The sequence below is a fragment of the Homalodisca vitripennis genome, chromosome 4 (assembly GCF_021130785.1).
Source record: "Homalodisca vitripennis isolate AUS2020 chromosome 4, UT_GWSS_2.1, whole genome shotgun sequence".
In the NCBI taxonomy this organism is placed as follows: domain Eukaryota; kingdom Metazoa; phylum Arthropoda; class Insecta; order Hemiptera; family Cicadellidae; genus Homalodisca; species Homalodisca vitripennis.
This window is the reverse complement of record NC_060210.1, coordinates 15,071,022-15,097,927: the sequence shown is the minus strand read 5'-3', so window position 1 is coordinate 15,097,927 and position 26,906 is coordinate 15,071,022. Positions and strand designations below refer to the sequence as shown.

At 34.2% G+C, this 26,906-nt stretch overlaps 1 protein-coding gene across 1 annotated transcript; it reads right to left on the bottom strand.

The window, feature by feature from the left end:
* Positions 1-1,007: 1,007 nt before the first annotated feature.
* On the bottom strand, positions 1,008-25,787 carry LOC124358972. Its single transcript, XM_046811260.1, has 8 exons — positions 25,497-25,787; positions 15,386-15,417; positions 12,049-12,101; positions 11,370-11,457; positions 7,936-7,999; positions 6,186-6,332; positions 4,457-4,569; positions 1,008-2,177 (listed from the first exon to the last, which is right to left on the bottom strand). Exons 1-8 carry the CDS (start codon positions 25,548-25,550, stop codon positions 1,850-1,852), a joined length of 879 nt encoding a protein of 292 aa, XP_046667216.1. The 5' UTR covers positions 25,551-25,787; the 3' UTR covers positions 1,008-1,849.
* Between the last annotated feature and the right edge of the window lie 1,119 nt (positions 25,788-26,906).

Below are 26,906 nucleotides of genomic sequence, written 5' to 3'. Positions count from 1 at the left end.
TTTTCATAATGATCGGACAAATAGTTAACGATTACATAAAGGACAAACACAAACATTCATTTATATATATATATATATATATATATATATATATATATATATATATATATATATATATATATAGAAGATGTGAACGTATCATGTGGCAATATATCTTGAGAAATATATCTTTAAACTTTGCATGAAACTTCATTTCTACTTGGACAAGAATAAGTTCTATGATGTTGCAAGTCCAACCAAGGAATTTGGCTGAGCGTCGTCATTGAAACTATCACTGAGTAGGCTGACACATTTATTGTTAGGCAATGTTAAAATGTCTTTACCGTATGATTATCTGCGTTCTGTCAACAAATTAGTGACTTAAAATTTTGCATTTAACCTAAGCAAAGCCTGTTACGCGACATGTTAAATGGCGTACTTCTACGTTGTTTAAACAGCACAGGTGTGTGTTGACTTAATATTATTATTAGATCCTATAAAAAAATTAACATAATGTCCTTTATTTAATTGATGACTTTTTACTTTTTGTTTTTGCCACTAACATAAATTTGCTAACGATATTTTATAACTAGAATTATTACAAACCAGCCATCATAAGAACTAACAAGGTTTCGTTGATTGCTACATACGATTCATGGAAATACTATACTTAAGATGTTATTAAGAAACTAACTCAGTATATTGTTTTATTAATTCTATCTCAAATAAGCTGATATTATTGAATATACTTAGTTGTGATTAAGAAGTGAATTTTATTGATTCACGCTTATTTCATGAACAATTCTTTGATCTCGCGTTGCGGCATTATTCTCTAGTTTTTGCTTAATCAGTCTACTGGCTTTAGTCGTTGTAAATCACAAAATTTATTTTGGGCACGAATTGTTTTCAATTGAAACTGTCATTAACGAAAATACAATCAGTTATGTCAAAAATAGCAACATTGATTTTATAAAAGATGTTGAAAGCAAAAAAGGAAATCAACGTGGTGAAAAATAACAGACAACACATTAATTTAATTATCTTTATTGACCGTGGTAATAAAATCTAGCAACATGTTGCTCTTCCAGTGTGATTCCAAATTCTGATAGTAAATTTTAACAAAAACAATCTTTAGATTGCTGATTTCTAATCTTGCGATATGTGATTTCTTTTTACTTCCTAACCGGTAATTAATACACAATGCCTGCAGCTGGTAATCAAGAAATCTCGGACCACCTGTGAATTTATAAAATTAATATTATAAAACTATAGATGCTTACTTTGGTATTGGTTTTGGACCATATAAAACATTAAAACCAAACTGATGAGTAAATGAACACAGCCCCTGATAACAATGTAGCAAAATTGTGTTGTAATTCATTCTAAGTCCAATAGATAACAAAATGGGTTTACATTATTTTATCATTGTGAAAGTTTGCTCTAAATCGTAAGGAACTCAAAGGTGAAAAATAAAGAACAATGTTTTTCAAGTCACTTTCAATACAGAGCTAAACTTATCGTAATCTAAATTTTCACTAACGACAAAATTAATTTAAAAATACAAGAAAAATAAATATACCTTATACAACCTCTAAAATGACCTAAATTACCTTATAAAATTGTAATAAAATATTTGTATAGATTTCCTTTCTATACTAACTAATAACCTTTAACGAGATATTCAGAAATGGGTGCATAATATATTAATTTAACATCACACATATATTGTAAAGTGGACTGTAAGTTCATGGATCAAGTATTAACAGAGTCTATTGATCTTCAATTAAATTTCCTCCAGAAGCCAACATAAATGGTTCAATTTCAATTATAGAATGGAATACATTAGTTTCTCTCCATTTTTTTAACTTCCTCAGTTGGTAGAATTGGCTGACGACGAGGTTAGGTCTACACTTGAGGCGTCAGTAGTGCTGGTATTGGACTGGTCAGGAATGTCAGAAGTGGTGTTGTACCAGTCGGTGTCAAAGGGGGTGGTGTCAAAATCATAAGCGTCAAAATTCATGGTGATCAGGCAAGAGCAACAGGAAGGGAACTCGAAGGGCTTGGTGACGAAGCCCTCTGCCTCTGAAGAGTTGCTGTTTAGTACCACCAGAGTGCGCTGGATGTGCTTCTGTACGCAGCGTGACGAGTAGCCTAGTGACAGGCTACCAGGGATGTTACACCCTTCGTTGTTGAGGCGTCTGTAACAAAATACGTTAGTGGCAGTGAGGTGAGTAATGAAACTTGAAATAAGAAGTAATGGCAAAAACTCTTTACCTTTGGCTCGTCTGAATCAAAACTCATGTTAGTGGCAGTGAGGTGAGTAATGAAACTTGAAATAAGAAGTAATGTCAAAAACTCTTTACCTTTGGCTCGTCTGAATCAAAACTCATGTTAGTGGCAGTGAGGCGAGTAATGAAACTTGAAATAAGAAGTAATGCCAAAAACTCTTTACCTTTGGCACGTCTGAATCAAAACTCATGTTAGTGGTAGTAAAGTGAGAAGTGAGACTTGAAATAAGAAGTAATGCCAAAAACTCTCTCACTTTGCACAAGACTTTGGCACGTCTGAATCAAAACGCAAGTTATTTGCAGTGAGGTGAGTAATGACACTTTAAATAAGAAGTAATACCAAAAACTCTCTCACTTTGCACAAGACTTTGGCACGTCTGAATCAAAACGCAAGTTATTTGAAATAAGAAGTAATACCAAAAACTCCCTTACTTTCCTTACGTTTTTGGCACGTCTGAATCAAAATACATGTTAGTGGTAGTAAAGTGAGAAGTGAGACTTGAAATAAGAAGTAATACCAAAAACTCTCTCACTTTGCACAAGACTTTGGCACGTCTGAATCAAAACGCAAGTTATTTGCAGTGAGGTGAGTAATGACACTTTAAATAAGAAGTAATACCAAAAACTTTCTCGCTTTGCACAAGACTTTGGCACGTCTGAATCAAAACGCAAGTTATTTGCAGTGAGGTGAGTAATGGCACTTGAAATAAGAAGTAATACCAAAAACTCTCTCAATTTCCTTACGTTTTTGGCACGTCTGAATCAAAATACATGTTAGTGGTAGTAAGGTGAGTAGTGAGACTTGAAATAAGAAGTAATGCTAAAAACTCTCTCACTTTGCACAAGACTTTGGCACGTCTGAATCAAAACGCAAGTTATTTGAAATAAGAAGTAATACCAAAAACTCCCTTACTTTCCTTACGTTTTTGGCACGTCTGAATCAAAATACATGTTAGTGGTAGTAAAGTGAGAAGTGAGACTTGAAATAAGAAGTAATACCAAAAACTTTCTCGCTTTGCACAAGACTTTGGCACGTCTGAATCAAAACGCAAGTTATTTGCAGTGAGGTGAGTAATGACACTTGAAATAAAAAGTAATACCAAAAACTTTCTCGCTTTGCACAAGACTTTGGCACGTCTGAATCAAAATGCAAGTTATTTGCAGTGATGTGAGCAATGAAACTTAATATAAATAAGCCAAAATATTCTAAAATCTCTCACTTTACACTCTGATCACTGTATTTCGCAGAGCCCACTTTATAACGGCTGTGGCAAGGATTATCTGAATCGTAATTTAGGTTCTTTAATAACACTTGTGTAATAATTAAAATTGTATTTTTTATAATAGGGGTTTCCAACAAATGTGGCTCATACCACTTCTAACACCACCTTACCACCTTTGTGTTATCATCACAATGAAGGAAAAAGGGATTATAGATGTAAGGATAGCATTTGTGGATACAATATGCAGATCCAAGATATGATAGACATTGAATTTCCAATGATTCCATTGAGAAAACCCCTGTTTCAGAGCCAAACGACTTATCAAACTTGAGAATACTTATGTTTATTATCAATACCACGAACTAAATTGGTTCTAACTTCCCGCACACTATACACCTATTTGTAAAATCGGTGTTGTAGGTCCGTTTAGGCTATATGTGCATTCCCGCAAAAAGTTATTCGTTATAAAAGGGTAATACAATTAAATTTGACGTAGTTGACTTCGGTGTATGTAGGGGTTCTTACATAAGTAGCAGCTGTGTTAAAGGCTCGGACGTGACAGCCAATAGGCGATTCGCATTCCCCTACTTTTGTATACTAAAGCGCTTTACTGCGCATGCGCATTGCTTATGATCTAGTCCTCGAAGCATAGAGTATACGTTAGTACTATATCTGCTATTCTGCGTTAGTGTTATAAAATACTGTATACTTTCCCAATAACAATAATTATTACGTAAGTACAACGTAACACTTGTTATAGCAATCGTCAGATAATAGCCATAACTTTAATTTGACTAATTTAATTACTATTCAGTCACACTTTCAAAAAATATTACAATGAACACAAAACAGCCACGGGTTATAATAGATTTAGATGATTTCTTTAGTCCTCTCACAAAATAGATTGTAACAGAACACTAACTGTGTGTAACTCGTTTAATCTGAGTGTACACTAAAAGAACTTACCCAGCAGGTATACAGGCTTCCACCCGGACACCCTGTTTGTGCTCGTCATCGTTGACGACAAATTCGAAAAGTCCATCGTTGGATTTTGCCTTCTTAGGAAATATTACAGTGTTCTGGAAAAAACATTTTGTCGTGTAGAAAACTATCTACAAGCAGAAAGTATTAACAAGGCATTGTAAATTATAGGTTATCACACTGTTGCAAAAGATGTAAGGCAAAAAGTGTGATGGGAATATTGAGGGGGTGGGGAGTCCGGTAGTAGAGTTTGTAGAAAATTACATAAAATAGATACTCTTTTTGCAATGAAACTTTCAAGTCTTTAAAAAAATCCAAGTTTCCAAGGTGATTACTATGGCCGCTGCTGATTTCCTGATAGGTCGGTTTTCCTGGTCGTTAAAAGGCTCGCTCCAACAACTTTACAGCTAAAGACCTATGATAATTTTTCTTTAATGTTTATCCAATACTCTACTTCATCTATTTGCACGACTAATAAGTATTCGTGCACCTTCTGTGAAGTACGTTGGCACATCACTTGATTATTCATTAAGCCTATCTGTTTTTTATATTTTTGTAAACACAATCTCATTATACCAAAATTTGGAACAATCTAATATTATAAGCAATACATTAAAAATATCGCCTATCACTGTTTATATGTTGTGGCTAATATTCCAAAACAAATTTTTTTGATGTTCAAACCTTCCAGTATTACTGTTTGAACATTTTAAATCCATAATCTTACATTAAAAAGAGTTGCATGGACAAATACTGTAAATGTGTGTTTTTATTTCCACTAAGAAAATAAAACGCAAGTTATTGGCAGTGAGGTGAGTAATTGACCTATGGTTTATGATTTTCTCAATATAAATCAATATATTACTACATTCACAAATCACAAAACAATTTATCAGCATAGCTCTTACGATTCTCTTGGAATATCCAGTTTTGTGTCTGAAAACATAGAAACATTAATTTGCTGATAATCGCGAAGTTTGGCGAATAGTCTCATGAGTTGGATTATGTCAGACTGCAGTAAAGTATTTACTTCTAAAGCCCTTATCGTAATTGGAGGTTTTGGAGTTTTGCGTTTTCTCATCATTATGGTTTTGTTGTGTTGGTAACACTGTAGTTAGGCCTACGCATTTTGTTTGGATGTAACTAATAGTAGGTACTGACAGAGTGGCAGACCACCTTTCTTTTTTGGGAGGCATAAAACAAGGACCGATAGTCATAATTATATGTAATTTTCTAAGTAAGTCAAATAAAGTCTGTCCTTCCTAATAACACAGTTTTTTAGATCCTATGTAAGAAAAACCCTTCAAAAAATTAGTGGAAACCGAATAATACAACAAAAACACAGATGTAAAAGTAGATGCAGCAAGTCGTAGATGTCTAGCATGAAAGCAGACGTTCCAGAGATCACTAACTTAAACTAAGAAATGAATACCATACTATATGAAACTATAGACACAGGCTAACTTACTTAAGCACTTATTGTGAAGTCTAAAGCAACAGCACTCTGCAAATTGTGAAGTGCAAGTTTGCAGGACTTTGGGTAATTGAATTTTGTAGGCCCAAATATATCCCTATACACTAAAGAGTTTTGTTATTCTTGTTTAGAATTAAACAACTAACAATATCCAGCAAAAAAAATTTTTGAAAACAATAATATTTTAGTTGTTTTGGAGTTCCAAATCCCCTTAACAGTTCAGGAAATATCCGAACTTACCATAGAAGAACAAAGCGGCCAGTCGACAAATCGCATTGGTGTAGTGGGTATGGCATCCACATCCACTTCCTCATCACCTGATCCTGATCCTGAACCTGGACCAGGTGCAGGAGAATAGGGTCCGAAATCCCTATGTTGGTTGTCTCTCTAGAAGTGCAAAAGTTCATTCATTTATCGAGAGAAATTGATGATAATTGAGTAGCAGAAAAATGTAGTTTATATAGTTAAAAACAAAATATTACAATTTTAGCGCTAAAGATTAGACTGAGAATGTTATATTTCTTAATCTATAATGTTTATAAATGGTTACATTTCTATTATATCAGTTTTCCTGTTCACAAAGCGTCCATACACGGTTGCATTTTTACTGGTACTTTTGTTTTGTTCAATTCTATTGCATGTTTGGTTTTGTAACAGTTTTTCTTGTATCCAGGAACATACTGATAAAATATGGAGGATGTCAAGGAGGCACAATATCAAAACTGTATTCGAGCAGCTTTTAAATTTAAGAAATTTTTAAGATCATTGAAAGATTCGTTACTATATAATTCAAGGAATAAAATGAACGTGAAAACAATCCATACTAATATCCTAGGATAGTAAAGACACATCTCAGAAATATTCAAATTCAATAATGAAGATAATTTTAAAGTGCATAAAAGCAGACAATCTGTAATAAATAAAAAGTCCGTGGAAGTTATCTTCGACAACTGTTATTACCCAATATCGCCAAGTCGGGATGAGTACATGGGTGAGAGATGAGGTATTACATATACTTTTGGCTAACAACTAAACTACTTATAAGGTATAGCTATATCTCTTTTAGCATGAGGATGAACAAAATAAATGGGACCTACAGAAAATAAATTGAATAGAGTTTAATATAGTGCTAAGAACCAATCTAGAAAGGCAAAACTGGAATCAATGTCAAGGGGTCGATGATATAGCCAACTCATTACAATACTAGTACGCCACAAAAGAATCGTACCAAAAAGCCTGCCCTGAAACGAAAAATAACTAAAGTAGAAAGCATGTTCGTGGAACCAAATGCTCGAAACCCTGAGGAAAATCCTTCGCAGAGCATACAACTCATTCAAACATGCATAGAGCTGGGATAGGTATTCTGTTGTTCTAACAGAATATGATAAAGCGGTAAGAAGAGCTAAGAGAAAGTAATGGAGAGACATGATCAGAGTATTAATAAGATACCTGCCAGGGCAAAACGCCAAAAAGGATCTCTCCAGGATCTTTTCAGACCTTAGAAACAGTTGCTATTGAAAGCCGACGTGAACCTAGAGAGAGTGTGTCTAAGGAAGACTGGAACTGTACAAAGACTGTTATCACCTACTCAGGGATCAAATGGGCCTTGAAGTCTTTTAAACCGTTCAGGTACCGATGGCATTTTCCCTGCTCTCTTGCAGGAAAGTGCGGTCTTGGTGTTACCTCTGCTCCTGCAAACTCAGAACGAGTCTATCGACAGGAATCATACCCTCATCTTGGAGGAACTCTATTCCGAAGACAGGTAAGTCCTCATAATATGATGTTGCAAAGGCCTATAGCTATATCCTTCTTCCTCAAGACCACGGAGAAGGTTCTGGATAGGCATTTGGGACACAGTTCTCATCAATTTTCCTCACATTTATTTTAACAGAAGCTTATTATAATTTCAAGCCTCATCCTATTGTTTATATTATAGACAGTAAACAACAATACAAAGCATCAAATAAAATAAAATATTTAGTATGTTTACCTCGATGTTAAAGTGATCAAGAATGAACTTGGACTGTTTCTTGAGTAAAATTTTGATTTTATCCCTGAAAACATACAATTGAACAAATTATCATTTAGACAAAATGTTAAAGTAAATTTATTCGTAATTTTCATAGAGTTCGGAATACTTATACTAGGAGTTTTTAAAATGGAAATCTCAGTGATCTTTATCCGATACCAGTCTATACATAGTGATAAATGTTACTGATAAGAGTGCTAATTAAAAAAATAGATTGAGGTTCTGGAAATAGATATTTTTGGTCAATACACTTTGTTATCGCCAGTGCACAGTAACGTGTATAAGAGCGATAAGGTACGGTAGCTATATGAGTTTAGGAAGAAACTGCACGCCCCTGTGATAGGTCGGCGGCTGATCAAGTTCAAGGTCAGGGGATGTATAGTTCCGAGGATTGCTTAGGCACCTAGACCTCTTTGACGAAAACCCAACCGAACTCTTGCATCTATCATTGTAAAAGTGCGGCAATTTTCCGCGGATGCGGAGCTAAACGTACCGGAAAATTTTAAGACATCCATCCGCTGGACGGCAGCCAAATTTATTGTTCGGTTTTCCCTTCATTATATACAGATTTTAATTTTAAAAGCTGACTTGTCATAGAATTGGATGTATGGAAGCAGACAAAATATTTATCTATAGTAACAAAGTTACAGTACAGAACTTCAATTTAAGTTTGAAAATGAAAGTCTTCAGGTAGTCATATTGTGGACAATCATTTTTTAATACATTTTTCTTTTTACAATCGACTGAATAGTTCTATTATAATCCTTTTCACCGTTATTTATCTCTTGGCAACTATATACCTCCGCCCACCGTCAAGGACAATGCCTCTTAAGCTCCGGCAGTCCTCGATCATCGACAACCTGCAACAGATACTGTAGCACTGGTACGTATTAAGCATCAACGCCGACCACCGCAATCAATAGCATCTTCACAAATTCCATACAAGATCGCAACCTAAAGGCCAAAATTAAGTTCGTGATCTCCCATTTACATAACAAAATATTATACAGAAAGTTTAGACGATCAGCAAATAAGAGCTATACTAAGTAGTATTTGTAAGATCTATTTTTTATTTTTCGTCTGGAGGACTGTAGGTTGTATGTGTACTAGTGTGTATGTTCTTGCGAGGGATACAAAGGATATCCATGGTGAATGTGCACTAATACACAAGTACGATGGTTACAAATAATGAATCCGTGGCCTTGGGCTTTAAAAAACCAATATTTGTAGTAATTAAGGTCAGGTGGTTGTAATTAATAGTGGCTTGCAAGTTCAAATCCTTTCTGATTGTATTTTGATCTGATCGGAAAGTTACTACAAGAGTCGTTCAATAAGGCCTTAGAAAATCCTAGAGATGGCTTCGTAGGATTGAAGTATAATTTAGCTGGTAAGCAGCATTATTGAATAGAAAGCTGTCAAAATTTCAGCTCGATCCTCGCTTAGTTTCGTTGCTATTGACTATTGAAGTGAACACATTTTTTTCTTTATAATAGTGGAGAAAAGCAAGTTTCGATTGGTGATAAAACGTTTTCATTTGAAAGGCTTAACTCCGAAAGAAATCAAACCTTAGTTGGATGCAGTTCATGGCACATCTGCTCCTGTGTTTGCAAAATTTTACAATTGGGTAAAACGTGACCGTTCAACAAAAGTTGAACATCGATTGGACTAACACTAGAAGTGTCTGCTCCCGAAATGACTGAAAAAATCTGGGAAATGATTTACAATGATCGACAAATTAAAGTGCGCGAAATAGTTGAGGTTACAGGGATATTACAAGGTGCAGTCGATTCGATTTTGCATAAAAGATTGGTAGTCAAAAGAGTTTTGCAAAATGGGTGCCGCGTTTGCTAACCGAGGACAATAACTATCGAGTGTTCGCATCTGAGGCTATTTTGACGATCCTGCTTCGCAATCCTGTAGAGTTTTTTCGTCGATGCATCACTGTCGATGAAACATGGATTCACTACTACACTCCAAAGAAAAAAAACACACAGTGGATTTTTAAGGGCGAAAGGGCGCTGAAGAACGCAAAGACAGAAAAATCGGCCGACTAGGTTATGGTTACAGTCTTCTGGGATACACAAGGATACACATTTTCATCGATACCAGGAATGTATTATGCGTCACCTTTGGACAAGTTGAGGGAGGAAATCAAAGAAAGACGCTCACATTTGAAGGGAAAAAACCTTTTTCACCAGGACAATACACATGTACATGTTCAGTCGTAGGTGGTTGGTAGACGAATGCTGATGTTTTTTGATCTGTATTCTGTAGTTCTGTTTTAATGATTAGTGGTGTGCATAGATTTTTTATTAAGTGCATGTTTTAGAGTTAGTGAAGTGGATACACGACATGTTTGTTAAGATTCCTGACTTATGCGTTTCACAACGCATTGGTATGATTTGTTTATTAACCTAATTTGTAATTATGTATTAGGTTATTTATTAACCTGAAGAAGAGATCACATTGCAGATCTCGAAACGTAGTGTAACTGATTGTTTGTTTCACTGAAATTTGCAAATGTCCGGAAAACCCCCTGTTTCCTTCACAACCTTCCCATCGTCATAAATAAACTTCAAACAAAGGACATGTACATACCTGTAAGGTTTCAGCGGCCGATTTGACTGAATTGAAGTTCGAAACGTTTATCATCCACTCAGAGTATGTAATGTCAGAGTAGGTAATGTCACAAAGGCCCCTTTTGGGATCACAGACCATATACCATTATCCATAAAATCTTGGAATTATGTGTTTTGCCCTTTAGACGCTTTTCCAAAGACAGTTTGTCAAGTCCCCAAATATAGGCTTAATTTCAGTCATGATCTCTTTTGAAAGGTTGAAATTATTTTTATGGTCATACCATGTTTGGTCTAATAAAGATTGGTTATATTTGGACCAGGTGTCATTGTCCAGAATAAAAAAAAAACACCGTGAATTATTTTTTTTAAATATATGTACTTTTATAAGTATTTGAGACAAAACAAAAAGTAATATATCATTTAAAAGAGGGGATTTCAATGCATAATAAACAACAAAAACTAAAAAATTATATTTTTTGAAAAAATTCGCGTTTAGACTCCTTACACGTTTTTCATCAAATCTCCCATTTTTAGATATTACTTTTTAGGTTTTATACTTTTGTATGTAAGCCATTTTGAACCTAAGGTGAATTTTAATGAACATTTGTTTAAAACTTTGTCTTAATTAGATTGAAAAAATGGCAAAACTTGATCTTTACTTATTCTTTTCAAGGATCGCATTTTTTTAAAGAATACAAAACCAAACAAGATAGATCCATACTGTATGTGCAATTTCATGTTTAGAGTTGGGACATCGAACTGTGACGTTTGATAGAGTAATTTATTTACGGACACCCTGTACAGGGGTCGACTTACGTGGGATAGTCGTCAGCAGACTCACAATACTCTTGTCCTCCAGGACACGGCGAGGCGATCTCTCCTGTCTCTGTCTCATCCTGGGAAACTGGCCACAATACAATTAACTTATTAATAAAAATACAAAAATTAATTAACATTCTGGATGTTTTTACACTACTATAAATCGTCATGGATGGAAATCAAAATTTAAAAAATCTCTCACAAAAAAACTGAATTGTCTATTGTCAATTTTAACATATTCATGGTCACTAATGTAAACGGAAAAAATTCGTGCCAGTTAAGTTATAAACACTTCTAAATACTGTTTGTATATCTGCGAGTGCGCGTTTTTTGTTCAACTAACCACTGAACCGTTTTTGCTCAAATTTAGCACAGTTTGAGTTTTCTAAAAATATTTTCAAACGAGTTTTTATTCCGTATTTTTTAAAGTTTTTAGTATAATTATTGTATTAGAATTTACTATAAAAATGTTAACCGTTTGCTTGTCATTTATATTATATTAAAAGTTGATAAATATTACGTGAGACAAACATATTCTGTAAAGATATTCGCTAACATTTACAGAAGTTTCTATTTAGATAAAATGATATTTATAAACGTACGGATGAATTGAGTTTTAAGAAATACCTTTTATAATAGCCTAAGAATCTAAGAATAGTAAGAATGAATTGTTTACCTTCTTTTCTGATTCTTTCAGAATGTAGATATGTCTCTTCCTTTATTTCCAACCTAATAAAAATATAACGTTTTATTTAGTATTAAAATACAAAAAATACCCATTAGAGTTAAATCTGTTCTAGTTTAAAGACACGGAACTATATAAATACTGTTTTATTGATATTATTTTAAACATACATTCAAATTAAATTACAATAAGGACTAATGCCACAATTCTACTAACAGCCTTGGTTTACTCGTTTGTAAGCGTTGTTGAAAGTGGTTATTGTTGTTAAACCTATAAAGAATTGACAAATGATGGATTTTTAGCGCCATAGAATATACCCTGAATATGCTAAATTAATATCCTAATACTTATAGATTTATCGTGTAATTGGTTTCTAACTTCTTTCAATAACGAATTAATATCCCTTGTCAGATCAACTTAGGAAATGATTTTCAGGAATATCGTAATCCTAACAGTTGTTTTGTCCTCAAGATATGTATAAAGGCGTTAATTTTCATAAACTCGTTCGCACTCTTAAACTTCTATTCCTAATGACTAATTTTACATTTCCCCACGCCAAAAACGCAAGGAACGGAGATTCAATTGAGAAAGTACCTAAGAAAGTAGTTAGGAAAGTTTATTTTCTTTGTTTAAAGTCACCTTTTATTAAGAATTAATTGTAAAAATCCTATTGGTTTATACAATAGAATGCTATTACGCAATTATTTGGTATATATAAATGAATATTTTTTTTCTTTTAAAAATCCCAGTGTATTACACCCCTCTGGAGAATCTCCTTCATAGGAGTTACCAAAAATCAGTATTCCTCAATGAAAAAATAATAAAAAATATAAATATGAATACATTTGTATCAACGATTGTAAATGCTGCCATTACTTCTCAACAATGTCTTTGTTCTGATTCACAATCTATATTCAATTATTTTTAGAACCCTTTAGAACACCCATCTAACGTCATCTATTATTTAGTAATGAGTATCTAAGTTAAAAAAAAATTGCACCTTCCATAGAAAAGTAACAGTGAACGAAATATTGTTTTAGGAGTGGCAGGTATAACTGAAAAATAATATTAACTATAAAAATGGTTAAAATCCTACATAAGCATTAGAAACCTTATTGTTACTGTGACTCATTTAATGAATTGTAAGCCTAGAACAATAGCTTTTAAAACTTAGAAACAAAATAAATTAACTCCAAGGTTCAGTACTGAGGCCAATTTTATTTGTATTCTATGCAAATGATATTGTGTGTCTCAGTATTTTCAAATGTGGTCCTAATCGCAAACGATATAATATTTTTTTATATTAGAAATTAATCGAGTGTTATATATATATATATGTGTGTGTGTGTGTGTGTGTGTGTGTGTGTGTGTGTGTGTGTGTGTGTTTTACAATTGTACAATATAAAAAGTATAAACACAGATGCTATTACATAATACATGAATACAATAAAGTTAATAATATACCTTAAAAATAAACAATAAACAGAAGAAACAGTTCGAATTTTAATAGCAAAAAAGATTATGATTAAACTCAATTATAGATAACTATCACATTACATTTGACACACAAGACAGAGTTTTGTTGTCTTATGCAATAAGCACTGTTATTGTAATTCAAGTTCAAGTTCAAAAATTCTTTATTCGTATTAAATTAGAGTACAATACATACATTTCATGTGCTATGTATAGCACGTGCGAAATGAAAAACATCGTTTAATTTAATTTGATATTGTCTTTCGTATCGTTGGCAATTAGTCCTTTACAGTTACTAATTTGCTGGTGCAGCTACCATTGCATAACTCAATCCCACAATTACAACCTTACAAACTAAATAACAGTGAATATTATTAATACTAACATATTTCTATAACCTCTAATTCCATTACAATAACAACAAATACTTTCTTGAACAAAACCAGAAAAAATCTATAATGACATAAACAACATAATCAACATTATAAATAACACATGTCTAAATAAATAAATAAACAGGAAAACACATACACATTTGTATAAATACATTCAGGAAACGTGCTTTTTTGTTAATATTAAATCTATAAAACAATCCATATTTAACAATCGATATTTAACAAATATAAAAAAAAATTATATAGTACAAATCATATTATAAATAAATATAAATTATATATATACATTTCAGTTTCTGCCGCCTCAGTGGTTAAACTATCAAGAATGCTCCAAACGTTATGAAACGCGCTAGAAAAGAGTGGATTTGTCGTGCGAAAACGTGCATTGCTAACAACGGAGGACACTTTGAGCAACTATTATAGGTGATTATTACAGTTTTATAAAGGTAAATACATTTTATGTTAATGTTCAGTCTAGAATAAATGATCAGCTGTTACTCACAACCTAAACATTAGTTAATATTTTATGCAGATAAGAATATGCATTTTTGTGCGTCTGTTTTATTTTTAAATAAAGCTAAATTTCAATACCTATTATTAATTTTTTTCCTAAGTAATTCACATGAATCTTTTCAGAATTAAATGTTCTACAAATCTGTTTAAGAAAAAAATGACATTTATTTAACATTTATGGAAGTAATCTTACGTTAAACACAAAAATGTGTTATTTCTTTGCACCAATTCTTGTGTTTTACGTAAGATATCTCTGAAAGTATTGCATTTACAGCTCGGGGACGAATTTTAATAAATTTTTCAGATATAAAAACATAAAAAACAATCGTATTTGTATCTTTGTAACTACCTTTACCATTTTTATACGGCCTGACTTCACCAAGGGTTCTGAAATCCGGGCGAAATCTTTCGCTAGGCGTAACTCGCTAACGAAGCGTTTCCGGGCATATGGTTATATGAACTTTTTTACTTGTTTTTAGCTATAGAATAAGCTCTCGAGAGATTGCCGTTTAGTTTTGAATCACCCTGTATATATATATATATATATATATATATATATATATATATATATATATATATAAACAGTCCATTATGATCCAATGTTAATATATTCTAAAACTTTCATTTTGAATTTAGGTTTCCGTTCCATTAATATATAATTTCCAAAATGTGATACGAATTCATTAAAACATTTTATTCCTGAATAACAAAACTGTTTCCTTCCTATCTCTTTGAAATAAATCTCTTTAAAAGTAATTCCTTCCTGTGTTACGAAAACATGGGTAATATTACAATAACTCCCGAACAGTAACTCTCTGTTTTTAAAACAATAGACATTAATTAAGTCAATCAATAGATTCTGATTACACATCATTTAAAGTTATCTGACTCACATTTGGAAAAATGTTAACTTTACCTGAGTAACTTTAGATTCTTCTATTACTTACTTTAATGCTTCAGTGGAATCAGACTCGAACATCTGAAAGAAACACGTTAATGTAAATAATATCCCGTTCAAATACCAGTCTGGTTAAAGACCTGTATCCTCGATTATAATCAAGGCCCTCAAACTGCCCTGATAAGAGTAACAGATATCAGATATGTCATGGATCAGAGGAAGTTAACAATGTTGATGCTCTTGTACCTAAGTCGAGCTTTCGAGTGTGTCAGCCATAGGCTATTCCAAAGGGCTAATAGGAAACTAATCATTATTTGGCTTGAAATAATCCCTATTCCAATAAACTCAACTTGACCTCCAACAGATCTTTGAGGAGCATGACATCAACCAAAATCAAATGTTTACAAAGCAGTTAAATAAAATAAATGAACTAGAAAAAATAAATGTAACCTTGACAAAAAAATTAAAACATACCCAAGAAATAAACAACCTTTCAAGAAAGCCACTGCCATCTAAAAATTCCGAGACCCAGACATGCAATGAACCCTCATTATCGACCACATCAATCTCACCAACACTTCTTCTAGAACTGGACCGCATAAAAAAGACTCAAAATGATTTTGAACACACTCTTAAAATTATTGTAGAGCAACTGAAATCTAAAATTCCGGAACATGAGCCAAAAACTTTGGATATCAAGACCGGCTACCTAAAAACAAACAAACCAAATATGCACTCAAACAAGGGTCCAAAAAATCACTCAAAAAATCATCAAAAACGGAACTTATTCAGTGTCTCACTGCAAGTAGCAAAGAGTAAGCCAAAGAGTGATGAAACAAAACTCTTGACTGAATGTCAAACAGAACTTGCAGGGATAGTCAACAAAACCCTTCCAGAAAAACTGTCTGAACCTAATTTAACAAGAGAAACCACACATATCATGCCTATAACACTGATTAATATCCCACCCACACTGACACAGACCGGGAAAATCAGCCAGATTCCTCCACAAAAACTTCACACACCTTCACAGACTGGGGGAGTCAGCCAAACCCCAACAGAAAAACTGCCCACACCTTCACAGACTGGGGGAAACACCCAAACCCTGACAGAAAAATTACCCACACCTTTTCAGACTGGGAGAAACAGCCAAACTCCGACAGAAAAACTGCCCACACTTTCACAGACTGGGGGAAACAGCCAAACCCCGACAGAAAAACTGCCCACACCTTTTCTGACTGGGAGAAACAATCAAACTCCGACAGAAAAACCGCCCACACCTTCACAGACCGGGGGAAACAGCCAAACCCCGACAGAAAAACTGCCCAACCATACACAGACAGCGATGCAGCAAAGTGACGATGAAGACATGGAAGTCACTGAAACTAGAGCACCAGCCAACAAGATCATACAGAATATGTCCATAAACAGTAACAGTGGCCGCATCTCCTATCTTATTCAAGAGGATAAGAAGAATTTGGAAAACATCAAAATCTTTTCCTTTCCTCCAGAAGAAACCCCCCTCCTCACCACTCAGTATCAAAATGACAAAGACCTTCCTCAGACATGCAGCCTCCTCTTCTACGACATAGATAGTATAAGCCCCAAAAAGCCCTCTAACTTTCCCCTTCAAATATCGACAGACACATCCCACAGGCTTCTAAACAAGAAACTTTCCTACAACAACTTTGTTACCTCACAGGACAGAAATGGCAACACGCATATCATCATCTGCTACTCAAATTCTCAAAATAATTGGAAGAAAAAGTTTTTTTAGATTCCTGGAAGTAGCCAATGACTGCATTAAGTTTCCTGTACTTTTCTCCCTAAAGATAGAAGAAATCCAAAAAACACTACAAATCAACCAAGTAAACATCAGAGAGTTCCTCCATGTAATTCTGCAATACTCCTGCAATGCTTACCTGCACCGGCTCCGTATATATACAGGAGACAAGAAAATGAAAACCATCGTAGATGATATACTTGACAATATAATCGACAAGACCCAAAGGAAAGTTGCAGGAGTATCACCAAACAGGGACACTCCAATCTACAACGCCTGGAGAACCACACGAGGCTCCCTCTCACAACCCAATCTTTTCTCTCCACTTCGAGCAAGTAATATGAACAAAGCAAGCTATATGCAAGGAGCTTTGCAAGAGCAAAAACAGCTATGGAGGGCTAAAGAAAATTTCATATTGCAAGACCTCAGCACAATATATAAGGAATTTGACATAAGCCATATCCAGGATGACAATCACAAACTACAGATCTTCTACAGAACAACCAAAGAAAAGTATGCCATAATTAATCTTAAAACGGGAGAGTTTTTAACAAAACATGACACCCAGAAAAACTACAGTTTTGGTTATGATGGGGCACGACTCATAGAATTGACAAAGGAAAACGGCCAAAAATATGCACCTGCACCAAATAATATCTACATTAATGACAATGTCCTGGTCTCAGACGAAACGCAACTCTTAAATGACCTGAAACTTTACAACAGTGTCAAAAATGTTGATATAACCGCCACACCTGATCTCAAAATACATCTTGTTCAGGGTGTACCAGGCTGCGGCAAAACGACATTCATACTTAATAATTATCAATACGGTGACCTCATTTTATTCCCTACCAGAGAATCAGCTCAAGACTTTCAAAGACGCTTTCACAAACTACACCCAGAGGAAGACAAAAGCATTAGCAAAGACACTTTCAGAACACTACACTCATTCTTGATCAATTCCACCCACCACATACAGAAAGGTAACAGCTATAGGAGGGTTATCATTGACGAGGCACTTATGCTGCACGCCGGGGAAATCCTCTTTGCCGCTATCCTTGCAAAAACCCAAGAGATAATGCTTATTGGAGACATCAATCAGATTCCCTACATAAACAGAATAGGAAATTTTGAAGTCAAGTTTCACAAAATTTCTGAAATTGCAGTTATCACAAAAGAATTGAATATAACCTACAGATGCACAAGAAGTGCCACAGCTATCCTATCTGGACACTATCCTCAAGGAATGATGACAACAAGCGGTATTGAAGGTGAAATGAAACAACAACTATTTGACACTCTTGAAAGTCTTCAGCATACCATTGACAAAAGCAAACACACCTGCCTCGTCTTCAAACAATCTGAGAAACGTGAGCTAATTAAACTAGGGTTTAGAACATCAACAATCCACGAATTCCAAGGAAGGCAAGCCGAGGACATAGTCATAGTACGCACATCCACAAAACCTGAAGACATCTACAACTCTACCCCCCACTGCCTTGTGGGTGTAACAAGACACACAAGATCCTTTCTGTATATTTCACCAAACACAGACGATACACTTAGTAACTGGATACGAAAAGCAAACTCTCTCAACTCTCAACAGCTCTTAAATTGCACTATAGACAAGGAAGCTGAAAACTCACCCCCACCTAAGGAAGATAGAGTCCAAAATAATTTTTTAGCCAAAATCAAAATTCCCAAAGAAAAACACAAATTACAGCTGAAGAAAAAAACCACTGACGTTCTGGAACTCCCTCTACAAGAAAATAAAAAAAACTCGAAACCCAGAAAAACTAAACCAACCGACAAGGGACTCAAACTCACCCTCGCCCACCAAAACATAAACTGGCTGTCAAAAAAGACTGATCGACTATCACACTTTCTCAGTGACACTCAACCGGATCTTATAATTATCACAGAACATGGCCTCTCACAAGAAAACCTGGAGAACACAAGGCTGGATGGCTACACACTAATAGGTGGCTTCACACGGAAAACTCACATTAAAGGAGGAGTGGCAGGGTATGCAAAAAATGGCATGGAAAAGCATATAAAATTCCTTGGCGCAAGCAACGAAGAGTCTGAGCTAATATGCGAAACTGCTCTTTTTGAAGTAAAGCTAAAGAAAGAGACCATCCGCGTACTAGGAGTGTATAGGCCCCCAAGAGCCAATCTAGAACAAGCAATTGAAATTTTATCAGATCAACTTGAACATGCTCTTCGCACAAAGAAGCCCACTGTCATCATGGGTGACATAAATATTAACAACCTCGACAAACACGCAAATGACTCTGACAACAATAAGCTTGAAGAACTCTTAACCTCCTTTGACCTTACTAGGCTAAACCTACCACCCACTAGAATCACACATGAATCAAAAAGCTCAATAGACTGGATCTGCACAAACGTCGACCCCCAGCTCATTCAAACCTCCATACTATTATCTGGACTCTCAGATCACACGGCTCAAATCGCCACATTTCAGCTACCATCACTAGACAAACCAAAGACAACCATAGAAAGAAAAAGAATAATTAACAAAAACACATTACAGCTCTTTAAAACCAGACTAATGGACCAAAACTGGGATACTGTCTGCCTAACACAAGATGCCAATCAAGCCTATGACATTTTTCATAACACAATACAGACAATAATGAACGAAGTCTGCCCTATTAAAACAACCAGAAACAAGGGACACAAACAAAGAAAATACTGGGATGACGAATGTACCAGACTAAAAAGCCTATATATTGAAGCTCTGGAAAAAGAACTCTGCACAGGCCGACCTGAGGACAAAGCTGAAACTGCAGCAAGGAAAAAAGACTATGACCAAAGGCTTAAAACACTAAAGAAAACACATACATCTGACTACATTACAAATGCCGACAACAAATCCAGAGCTTTATGGCAAGTAATAAACAATGAAAGGAAGGTAAAACCCAACCAGGTGAGCAAATGGAAACTCATTGCAGACGGCAAGACACTACAGGACCCTGCTAAAATAGCAAACTGCCTCAATAGTTACTTTGCAACAGCTGCTGAAAGGATACTCCAGACAAACAACATTAACATAAAATATAGCAGCCAGGAGACACCCCCAATCACTAACTTCAAACTTCAACTCCAGCCTGCAACCCAGACAGATATACAAACAGCCATAGACTCTCTAAAACCTAAAACTTCATCAGGAATTGACGAAATATCAGCCAAACTTGTAAAAACCTGCAAAGAAGAACTCACTATTCCACTAACAGCTGTTATAAACAAGTCTCTTTTACAAGGTGCCTTCCCAGCACAACTAAAAATTTCCAAAGTCTATCCAAAATATAAAAATGGGCCAACCACCGACACAAAAAGTTACAGACCAATATCACTCATCCCCACATTCTCAAAAATTTTTGAAAAAATTGTTCTCAACAGACTTCTTTCTCATCTAGAACAAAATTCACTTCTAACAAACCAGCAACACGGTTTTCTCAAAGGCAGGTCTACTACTACGGCCTTAGTACAACTCACTGAGTACATAATTGACCAACTAGAAGATGGCTGTGCAGTAACTGGCTTGTTCCTGGACTTCAGTAAGGCGTTCGACTGCCTCAATCACAAACAACTCCTCAAAAAACTAGAAGCCCTGGGCATTGAGGGGATGGCGGGAAAATGGTTCCAGAGCTATCTGACTGACAGACAACAACTAGTTGAAATTCAGCATGTAGAGAACAACACTCTTCATAAAATACATTCTGAAATGACTGCCGTGCAAAGAGGAGTGCCACAGGGATCAGTTCTGGGACCGGTCCTGTTCCTCCTCCTCACAAATGATCTCCCAGACTATCTCCAGGAACACTGCCAAATCACAATGTACGCAGACGACACGGTCCTCACACTAAAAAATAAATCGGTAGAAACTCTAAACAGAAACGCCAACACTACTTTCAATAAGACTAAACAGTACTGCACCCACAACGAACTTGCGCTCAACGAAAAAAAAACTGTCCTAATCAATTTCACTACCAAAAATAAAAACACAAACATAACACTTCCTGGGCTAGAAGCACAACAGAATACAAAGTACCTTGGAGTCATTATGGATTCACATCTTACATGGAAGCAGCACATCGACCATCTCTGCAAGAAACTTAGTTGCGGCATTTATGTCATAAGGCGAATAATGCAAATAAGCGACCAGGAAACTGCAAGAACAGCCTACCATGCCTTATTCGAGTCACACCTCAGATATGGCATGGTGGTATGGGGAGGAACTTCCAACAACAACCTCGAAAGAGTACTGATGCAGGCCTTAGATACCGAGAAAGCTGCAGAAATGCCTTCAAAGAGCTGAAGATTCTTACAGTAACTGCACTCTACATCCGTGATGCTATTCTCCATGCCATTTCAACAAGCCAAACCAGACATAGAGACATACATCATCACAACACACGAAATGCTGCAAGTTTTACTCTGCCACCACATCACCTAAGTCTGTACGAGAAAAAACCATCCTACAAAGGAGCACTTCTCTACAACCATCTGCCCGAAGATCTCAAAAAAGAACCAGCACAACGCCTCAAGATCCAGCTCACAACATGGCTACAAGACCGACCTTTCTACACTGAAAAAGAATTTTTTGACAACCAGCTCTTCTTTTAACAAACTGACTGTAAAATAAAAAAATTTTTGACGCATGTACTATTCTCAATGAATACGTAAATAAAGATTATTGTCTATTGTCTATTGTCTATTACAGAATTTTAGTTCCAGAATCTAATAAAATTTACCACAATAACCACAAAACAAATTGTTTGTAAAAATCGCTCGTTTTGAAATGTTGATCTTTTGTCAAAAAATTTAGGAAATGCAGTCTGAAAGCACTGTATAATAAGAGCATGTATACACTAGAGTATACACTTATGCAGTGCATAGTTCAAAATGTATAAAAGTTAATTATTAATTGCTATGTATAAAAAAGTAATGGCTCATTTAATCACGCATAATGATATCGTATTTGGTTTGAAACAAATAATTTCGCAGCACATAGATATTTTAAACCACAGATTAAAATACTGATAAAGCTATATAATAGTATCTAAAGAATATTTTCCAGTTTATTTTAGTACGCGTGAAGCAGATAAGGAAAATTATTAGAAATATAAAAACCATAGAAGTCTATATTTTTTTAGCAAACCACTGGACAAAAAAGGTATTTCTGAATGTTTTTCCATCAAAATGAGAAATGACCCCTCAAGCTCATTAATTTTATCGGATCTAAAACACACTTTTTCCTTGTAAAGTAGTTCCAGAACTCGTATGATAATATATCAGTAGACAATTAGTCAACATGTGAGTCAACTCCATGTAGACTATTTTTCTTACTTTAAGTAAGTTTGTTTACAAATAAAATCTACAACAATTAGCTAGTCGTTTTAGCTATTCATAAACGAACAGCTGTAAATATTATAATAAGTTATTATGTTATTCCAACTGCAATTATGAGTAATGAATGTTTCATAATATATTTTATTTAGAAAATTAACACATTTTAATTAAGAAAAATGTAAGGTGTATAAGTCAACTAGTTGTGTCTAATGTAGTGTTTCGTTACAATACATAAACAAATAAAACAAAATATAGATCAATTCGGTAAAAAAACACGAAATGCATTCAAAATCAAATTCCTTAGTAAATGTTAAAAATTAATACGGTGTGTTATTAATTGCAACAATCAGCTGATTAATTAGATAGCAATAAAACAACATTAATATTTTAATTAGGTTTGTCAGATTAAAATAAATTTTGTATTCAAATGTTTGTATAAAAGTAGCCCGTATTTGCAATATAATTATAAATTTGTCGTAAAATATCCCATTTTTTTAGTATTAATTGCAGCTTAAACTGTTGTATGTCTGCAATTTTGAATCCTGAAATAGTTTTTCTAAAACATTCTTTTTAAATCACGTATTAATTAGTTTGAATTTTATACATATACTGTATTAACTTAAATATTTCATTGGATTACTTAAAACGATTAGACAGAGAGATAGTAAAGTAAGCAAGATGGTACTATACTGCATATGGTATTTCTTACTTACAGACATTTGAACTGATAAATCAAATTGCAAAGTTTGATAGACTAATTTATTGACACTCTGTATACTAATTAAACGTCATATAAAACTTTGAAACCACACGAATTATTACATTTATCTCTATTACAGAATATATTTCCTAAGAATCTTCTTCCACAAAAGAGTTTAACTCACAACTTTAATTTAATTAGGTTGGTTTATTACTTTATTACAAAGGATATTGCATATAACTATCAGAGACAGTTAATTATAAGTAGGCTACTCATTATATTATAGCACAAATGTCATAATCATTCAGAATTATGAAGATACGTTCTAAACATGTTGCTTACACGAGACCAAACGTTTGTAAAGATATGGATTGCTTGAATAAAATAAATAAATAGAAACCTAAAGCAGTATTTTTGATACAAAATAATTCAGAGAAATAATTATTGGTTTAATCCTAATTCTATCCGTAACAAAATCATTACATAAATAACCAAATTTAACATATAATAAAAGTCTCTACAGACCTTTTCAGGAAATTATCATGGTATTTCGTAAGATGTTATATTGCTGTATTTTATTTTATACCACATTCTATTCTAAAAAAATTATATTTGATACAGGTTATAATTAATTCTAAAAGAAACATAAATAATATAGATTTTACTTGTCACTGGACGCCAGGTAATTTAAGGTACATACGCGTAAGAATAAAACTGATTTCTATTTACTTCCGTTACAAAATTAATATTCTTTGTACAAAGGTTTTTGGATTTAAAGAATGCTAGGCTATTATTTAACGTGATTTGGAAGCATGTTATATTATTTTATGAATTTTTTAACTAAGGAAATATTTTATGTGACTCGTAGTCACATATCAGTCAGCGGCAATTTCAGTAAAAATTTGAAATGCACATAGATATTGTAACAATTCAAAACAAGTGCATTTACCACAAAGTGTGTACTTACCATAAAGTGTGTACTCGCCCTAAAGTGTGTACTTGCCATAAAGTGTGTAGTTACTATAAAGTGTGTATTTACCATAAGTGTGTAGTTACCATAAAGCGCGTACTTACCATAAGTGTGTACTTACCATAAAACGTGTACTTACCATAAAGTGTGTAGTTACCATAAAGTGTGTACTTACCATAAGTGTGTAGTTACCATAAAGCGTGTACTTACCATAAAACGTGTACAGTGGAGTCCCGCTAATCCGAACACGTGTAATCCGAACGTCGGTTAATCCGAACAGGTCCAGGAGGAATTATTTATAACGATAATGAGCAGTTATAGGAACTAATTACTTAAAAAATGAAAATGGGTGCATCATTTTGTACATAAACAAAGAAAACTTTAATTAAATAGAAATACAGTATTTTATTAAGACAAATTGTGTACGGTACAGTACATAAATAATGAAGTTAAATACAGTACCAAATTGAAACTTATAGGTTAAGTATGAGTTAAATTACTGTATTAAGAAATGAAATCAAACAAAAATTTCAAATTATTTAAAAATTTCTTAGTACAGTACTGATATTATTATTGAGTACAATATTAATTGTTAAAAGACATAAATTCAGTTATTGTCTTCTGTCGCATTGAAGAGAGTCTATTGGATGACGCGTAGTTTCGTACAACTATTGAACGCGTGGACCCGTACAATATCCAGTACGCTCACATTGCTTAGCAATAGAACTCTCACACTAAATACGGTAAATGTGCTTAGTATTCGCAAACACGTTTATTTGTGAAGAAATACAATGCAACAGTCAGAAAACATGTTTTAATAAACAATGTTGATAATTCTATAACAAAATAGACCCATCTCAAGTTTAAAACCGTATTTTTCTGTAATTCTGGCTAATCCGAACAATCACATAATCCGAATAGGGCTCGGTCCCAATTAGGTCGGATTAACGGGACTCTACTGTACTTACCATAAAGTGTGTATTTACCATAAAGTGTGTACTTACCATAAAGAGGGTACTTACCATAAAGTGTGTACTTACCATAAAGTGTGTAGTTACCATAAAGTGTGTAGTTACCATAAAGTGTGTAGTTACCATAAGTGTGTACTTACCTTAAAGTGTACACTTACCATAAAACGTGTACTTACCATAAAGTGTGTATTTACCATAAAGTGTGTAGTTACCATAAAGTGTGTAGTTACCATAAAGTGTGTAGTTACCATAAGTGTGTACTTACCATAAGTGTGTACTTACCTTAAAGTGTACACTTACCATAAAACGTGTACTTACCATAAAGTGTGTATTTACCATAAAGTATGTACTTACCACCAAGTATGAAATGGAAATACAACAGTAACTGAGCACAAATAACGGAGTCATCACTGGGCTATCGAGACTAAACTTATATCCAAGGGCAATGAATTTTCTTAAATCGGTAAAAAACCGTTAAAAGTACAAAACAGTTTTTTTTAACCAGAACAGAACATTACTTGACGCTTTTTATTGACTCTTCAATTATCAAATGACTGACACTTGTTAAAGGTGAAATACCGAATAGAACAAGTAATACATTCACACGCGTGATGTGGGACTGACCTAGGTTAACTGGGCGCTTGGTCGTTAGTACAAGGAAAACTCGGCTATCGCAAATATGATTGATGTCCTCATAACTGGCTAATTTACAAAAATCAAGACAATGTCAACCTATACCTGGAAATGTAAAACAATGTTGATAATTTCCGCGATAGAGAATGTCTAGTACCTATGTAAAAGGATTCCATCCATTAGATTTGGTACATCCTAAGTTTTAATGTAGTCTGAGTGTCTTTCAGAATAGCACTCACACAACTGAATTGTTGATGATGCTGTACCTAAGTTTCAAGAATAAACTAACTAGCTGATATTGAATGTACGAAATGTTCTGTTAGTGTACAATACATATTATTAATTTACCGAAATCGAGGTAACTGTCGTTGTGGCCCACATAATCATTTGCTCGATGCAGCCGAATGAATAGAATAGAAGTAGATACAGACTACACTTAAATATTCAGCACATTCAGTAGTTTTGTATAGGGGACTACTGCGTTTTATAGTTCAGGAGCCGAGAACCTAGTTGCTTGTATAAACATACTACCTGAAATCGATAGAGGAATTTCTCTGCTATAGTTTTTTTTGTTTCTTTTTGGAATGCGAGGGTATATAAAAAGCATTTAAAATAAAATGAAACAATTTTTAAGATCATATTTTTTTAAATTTGAAATCAAAGCCAACCGTCAGACAGTAAATGAATCCGTATTCAGACCGAATATTTGGATGAAGTAGTCGACTTTGCGTTTTTATCTACTATTACTATTATTATTATAGTGGTTACATAGTCCTAGTAGTTTGTCAACCTAAAGTAAAACTGATCCATTTCCAATCTCTTTTTAAGGTCGCTTAAAAATAAGTAGCCTTATGTGATAACCGAAGAATATTTTTTAAGTAATTGAATCTTTTTCGAAAATCTGGCTACCCATACGAATCTAGGAAACGGAATGGGGGACCATGCCGATTGTTATTCCAAGACAGGTGCTGTCAAAGAACAGAGGAAGATTCTTCGATTAAAAGACAGTCTAGGTCTAGGTCTGGTTTTCATCACCCCATTGTGTAGAAAGTAGTAGTTAGAAAGAACTATTATAGATAAACCGCTCGCAAGGAAACCTGCGCAGAAGCAAATATCTGAGCAGCCACGCGC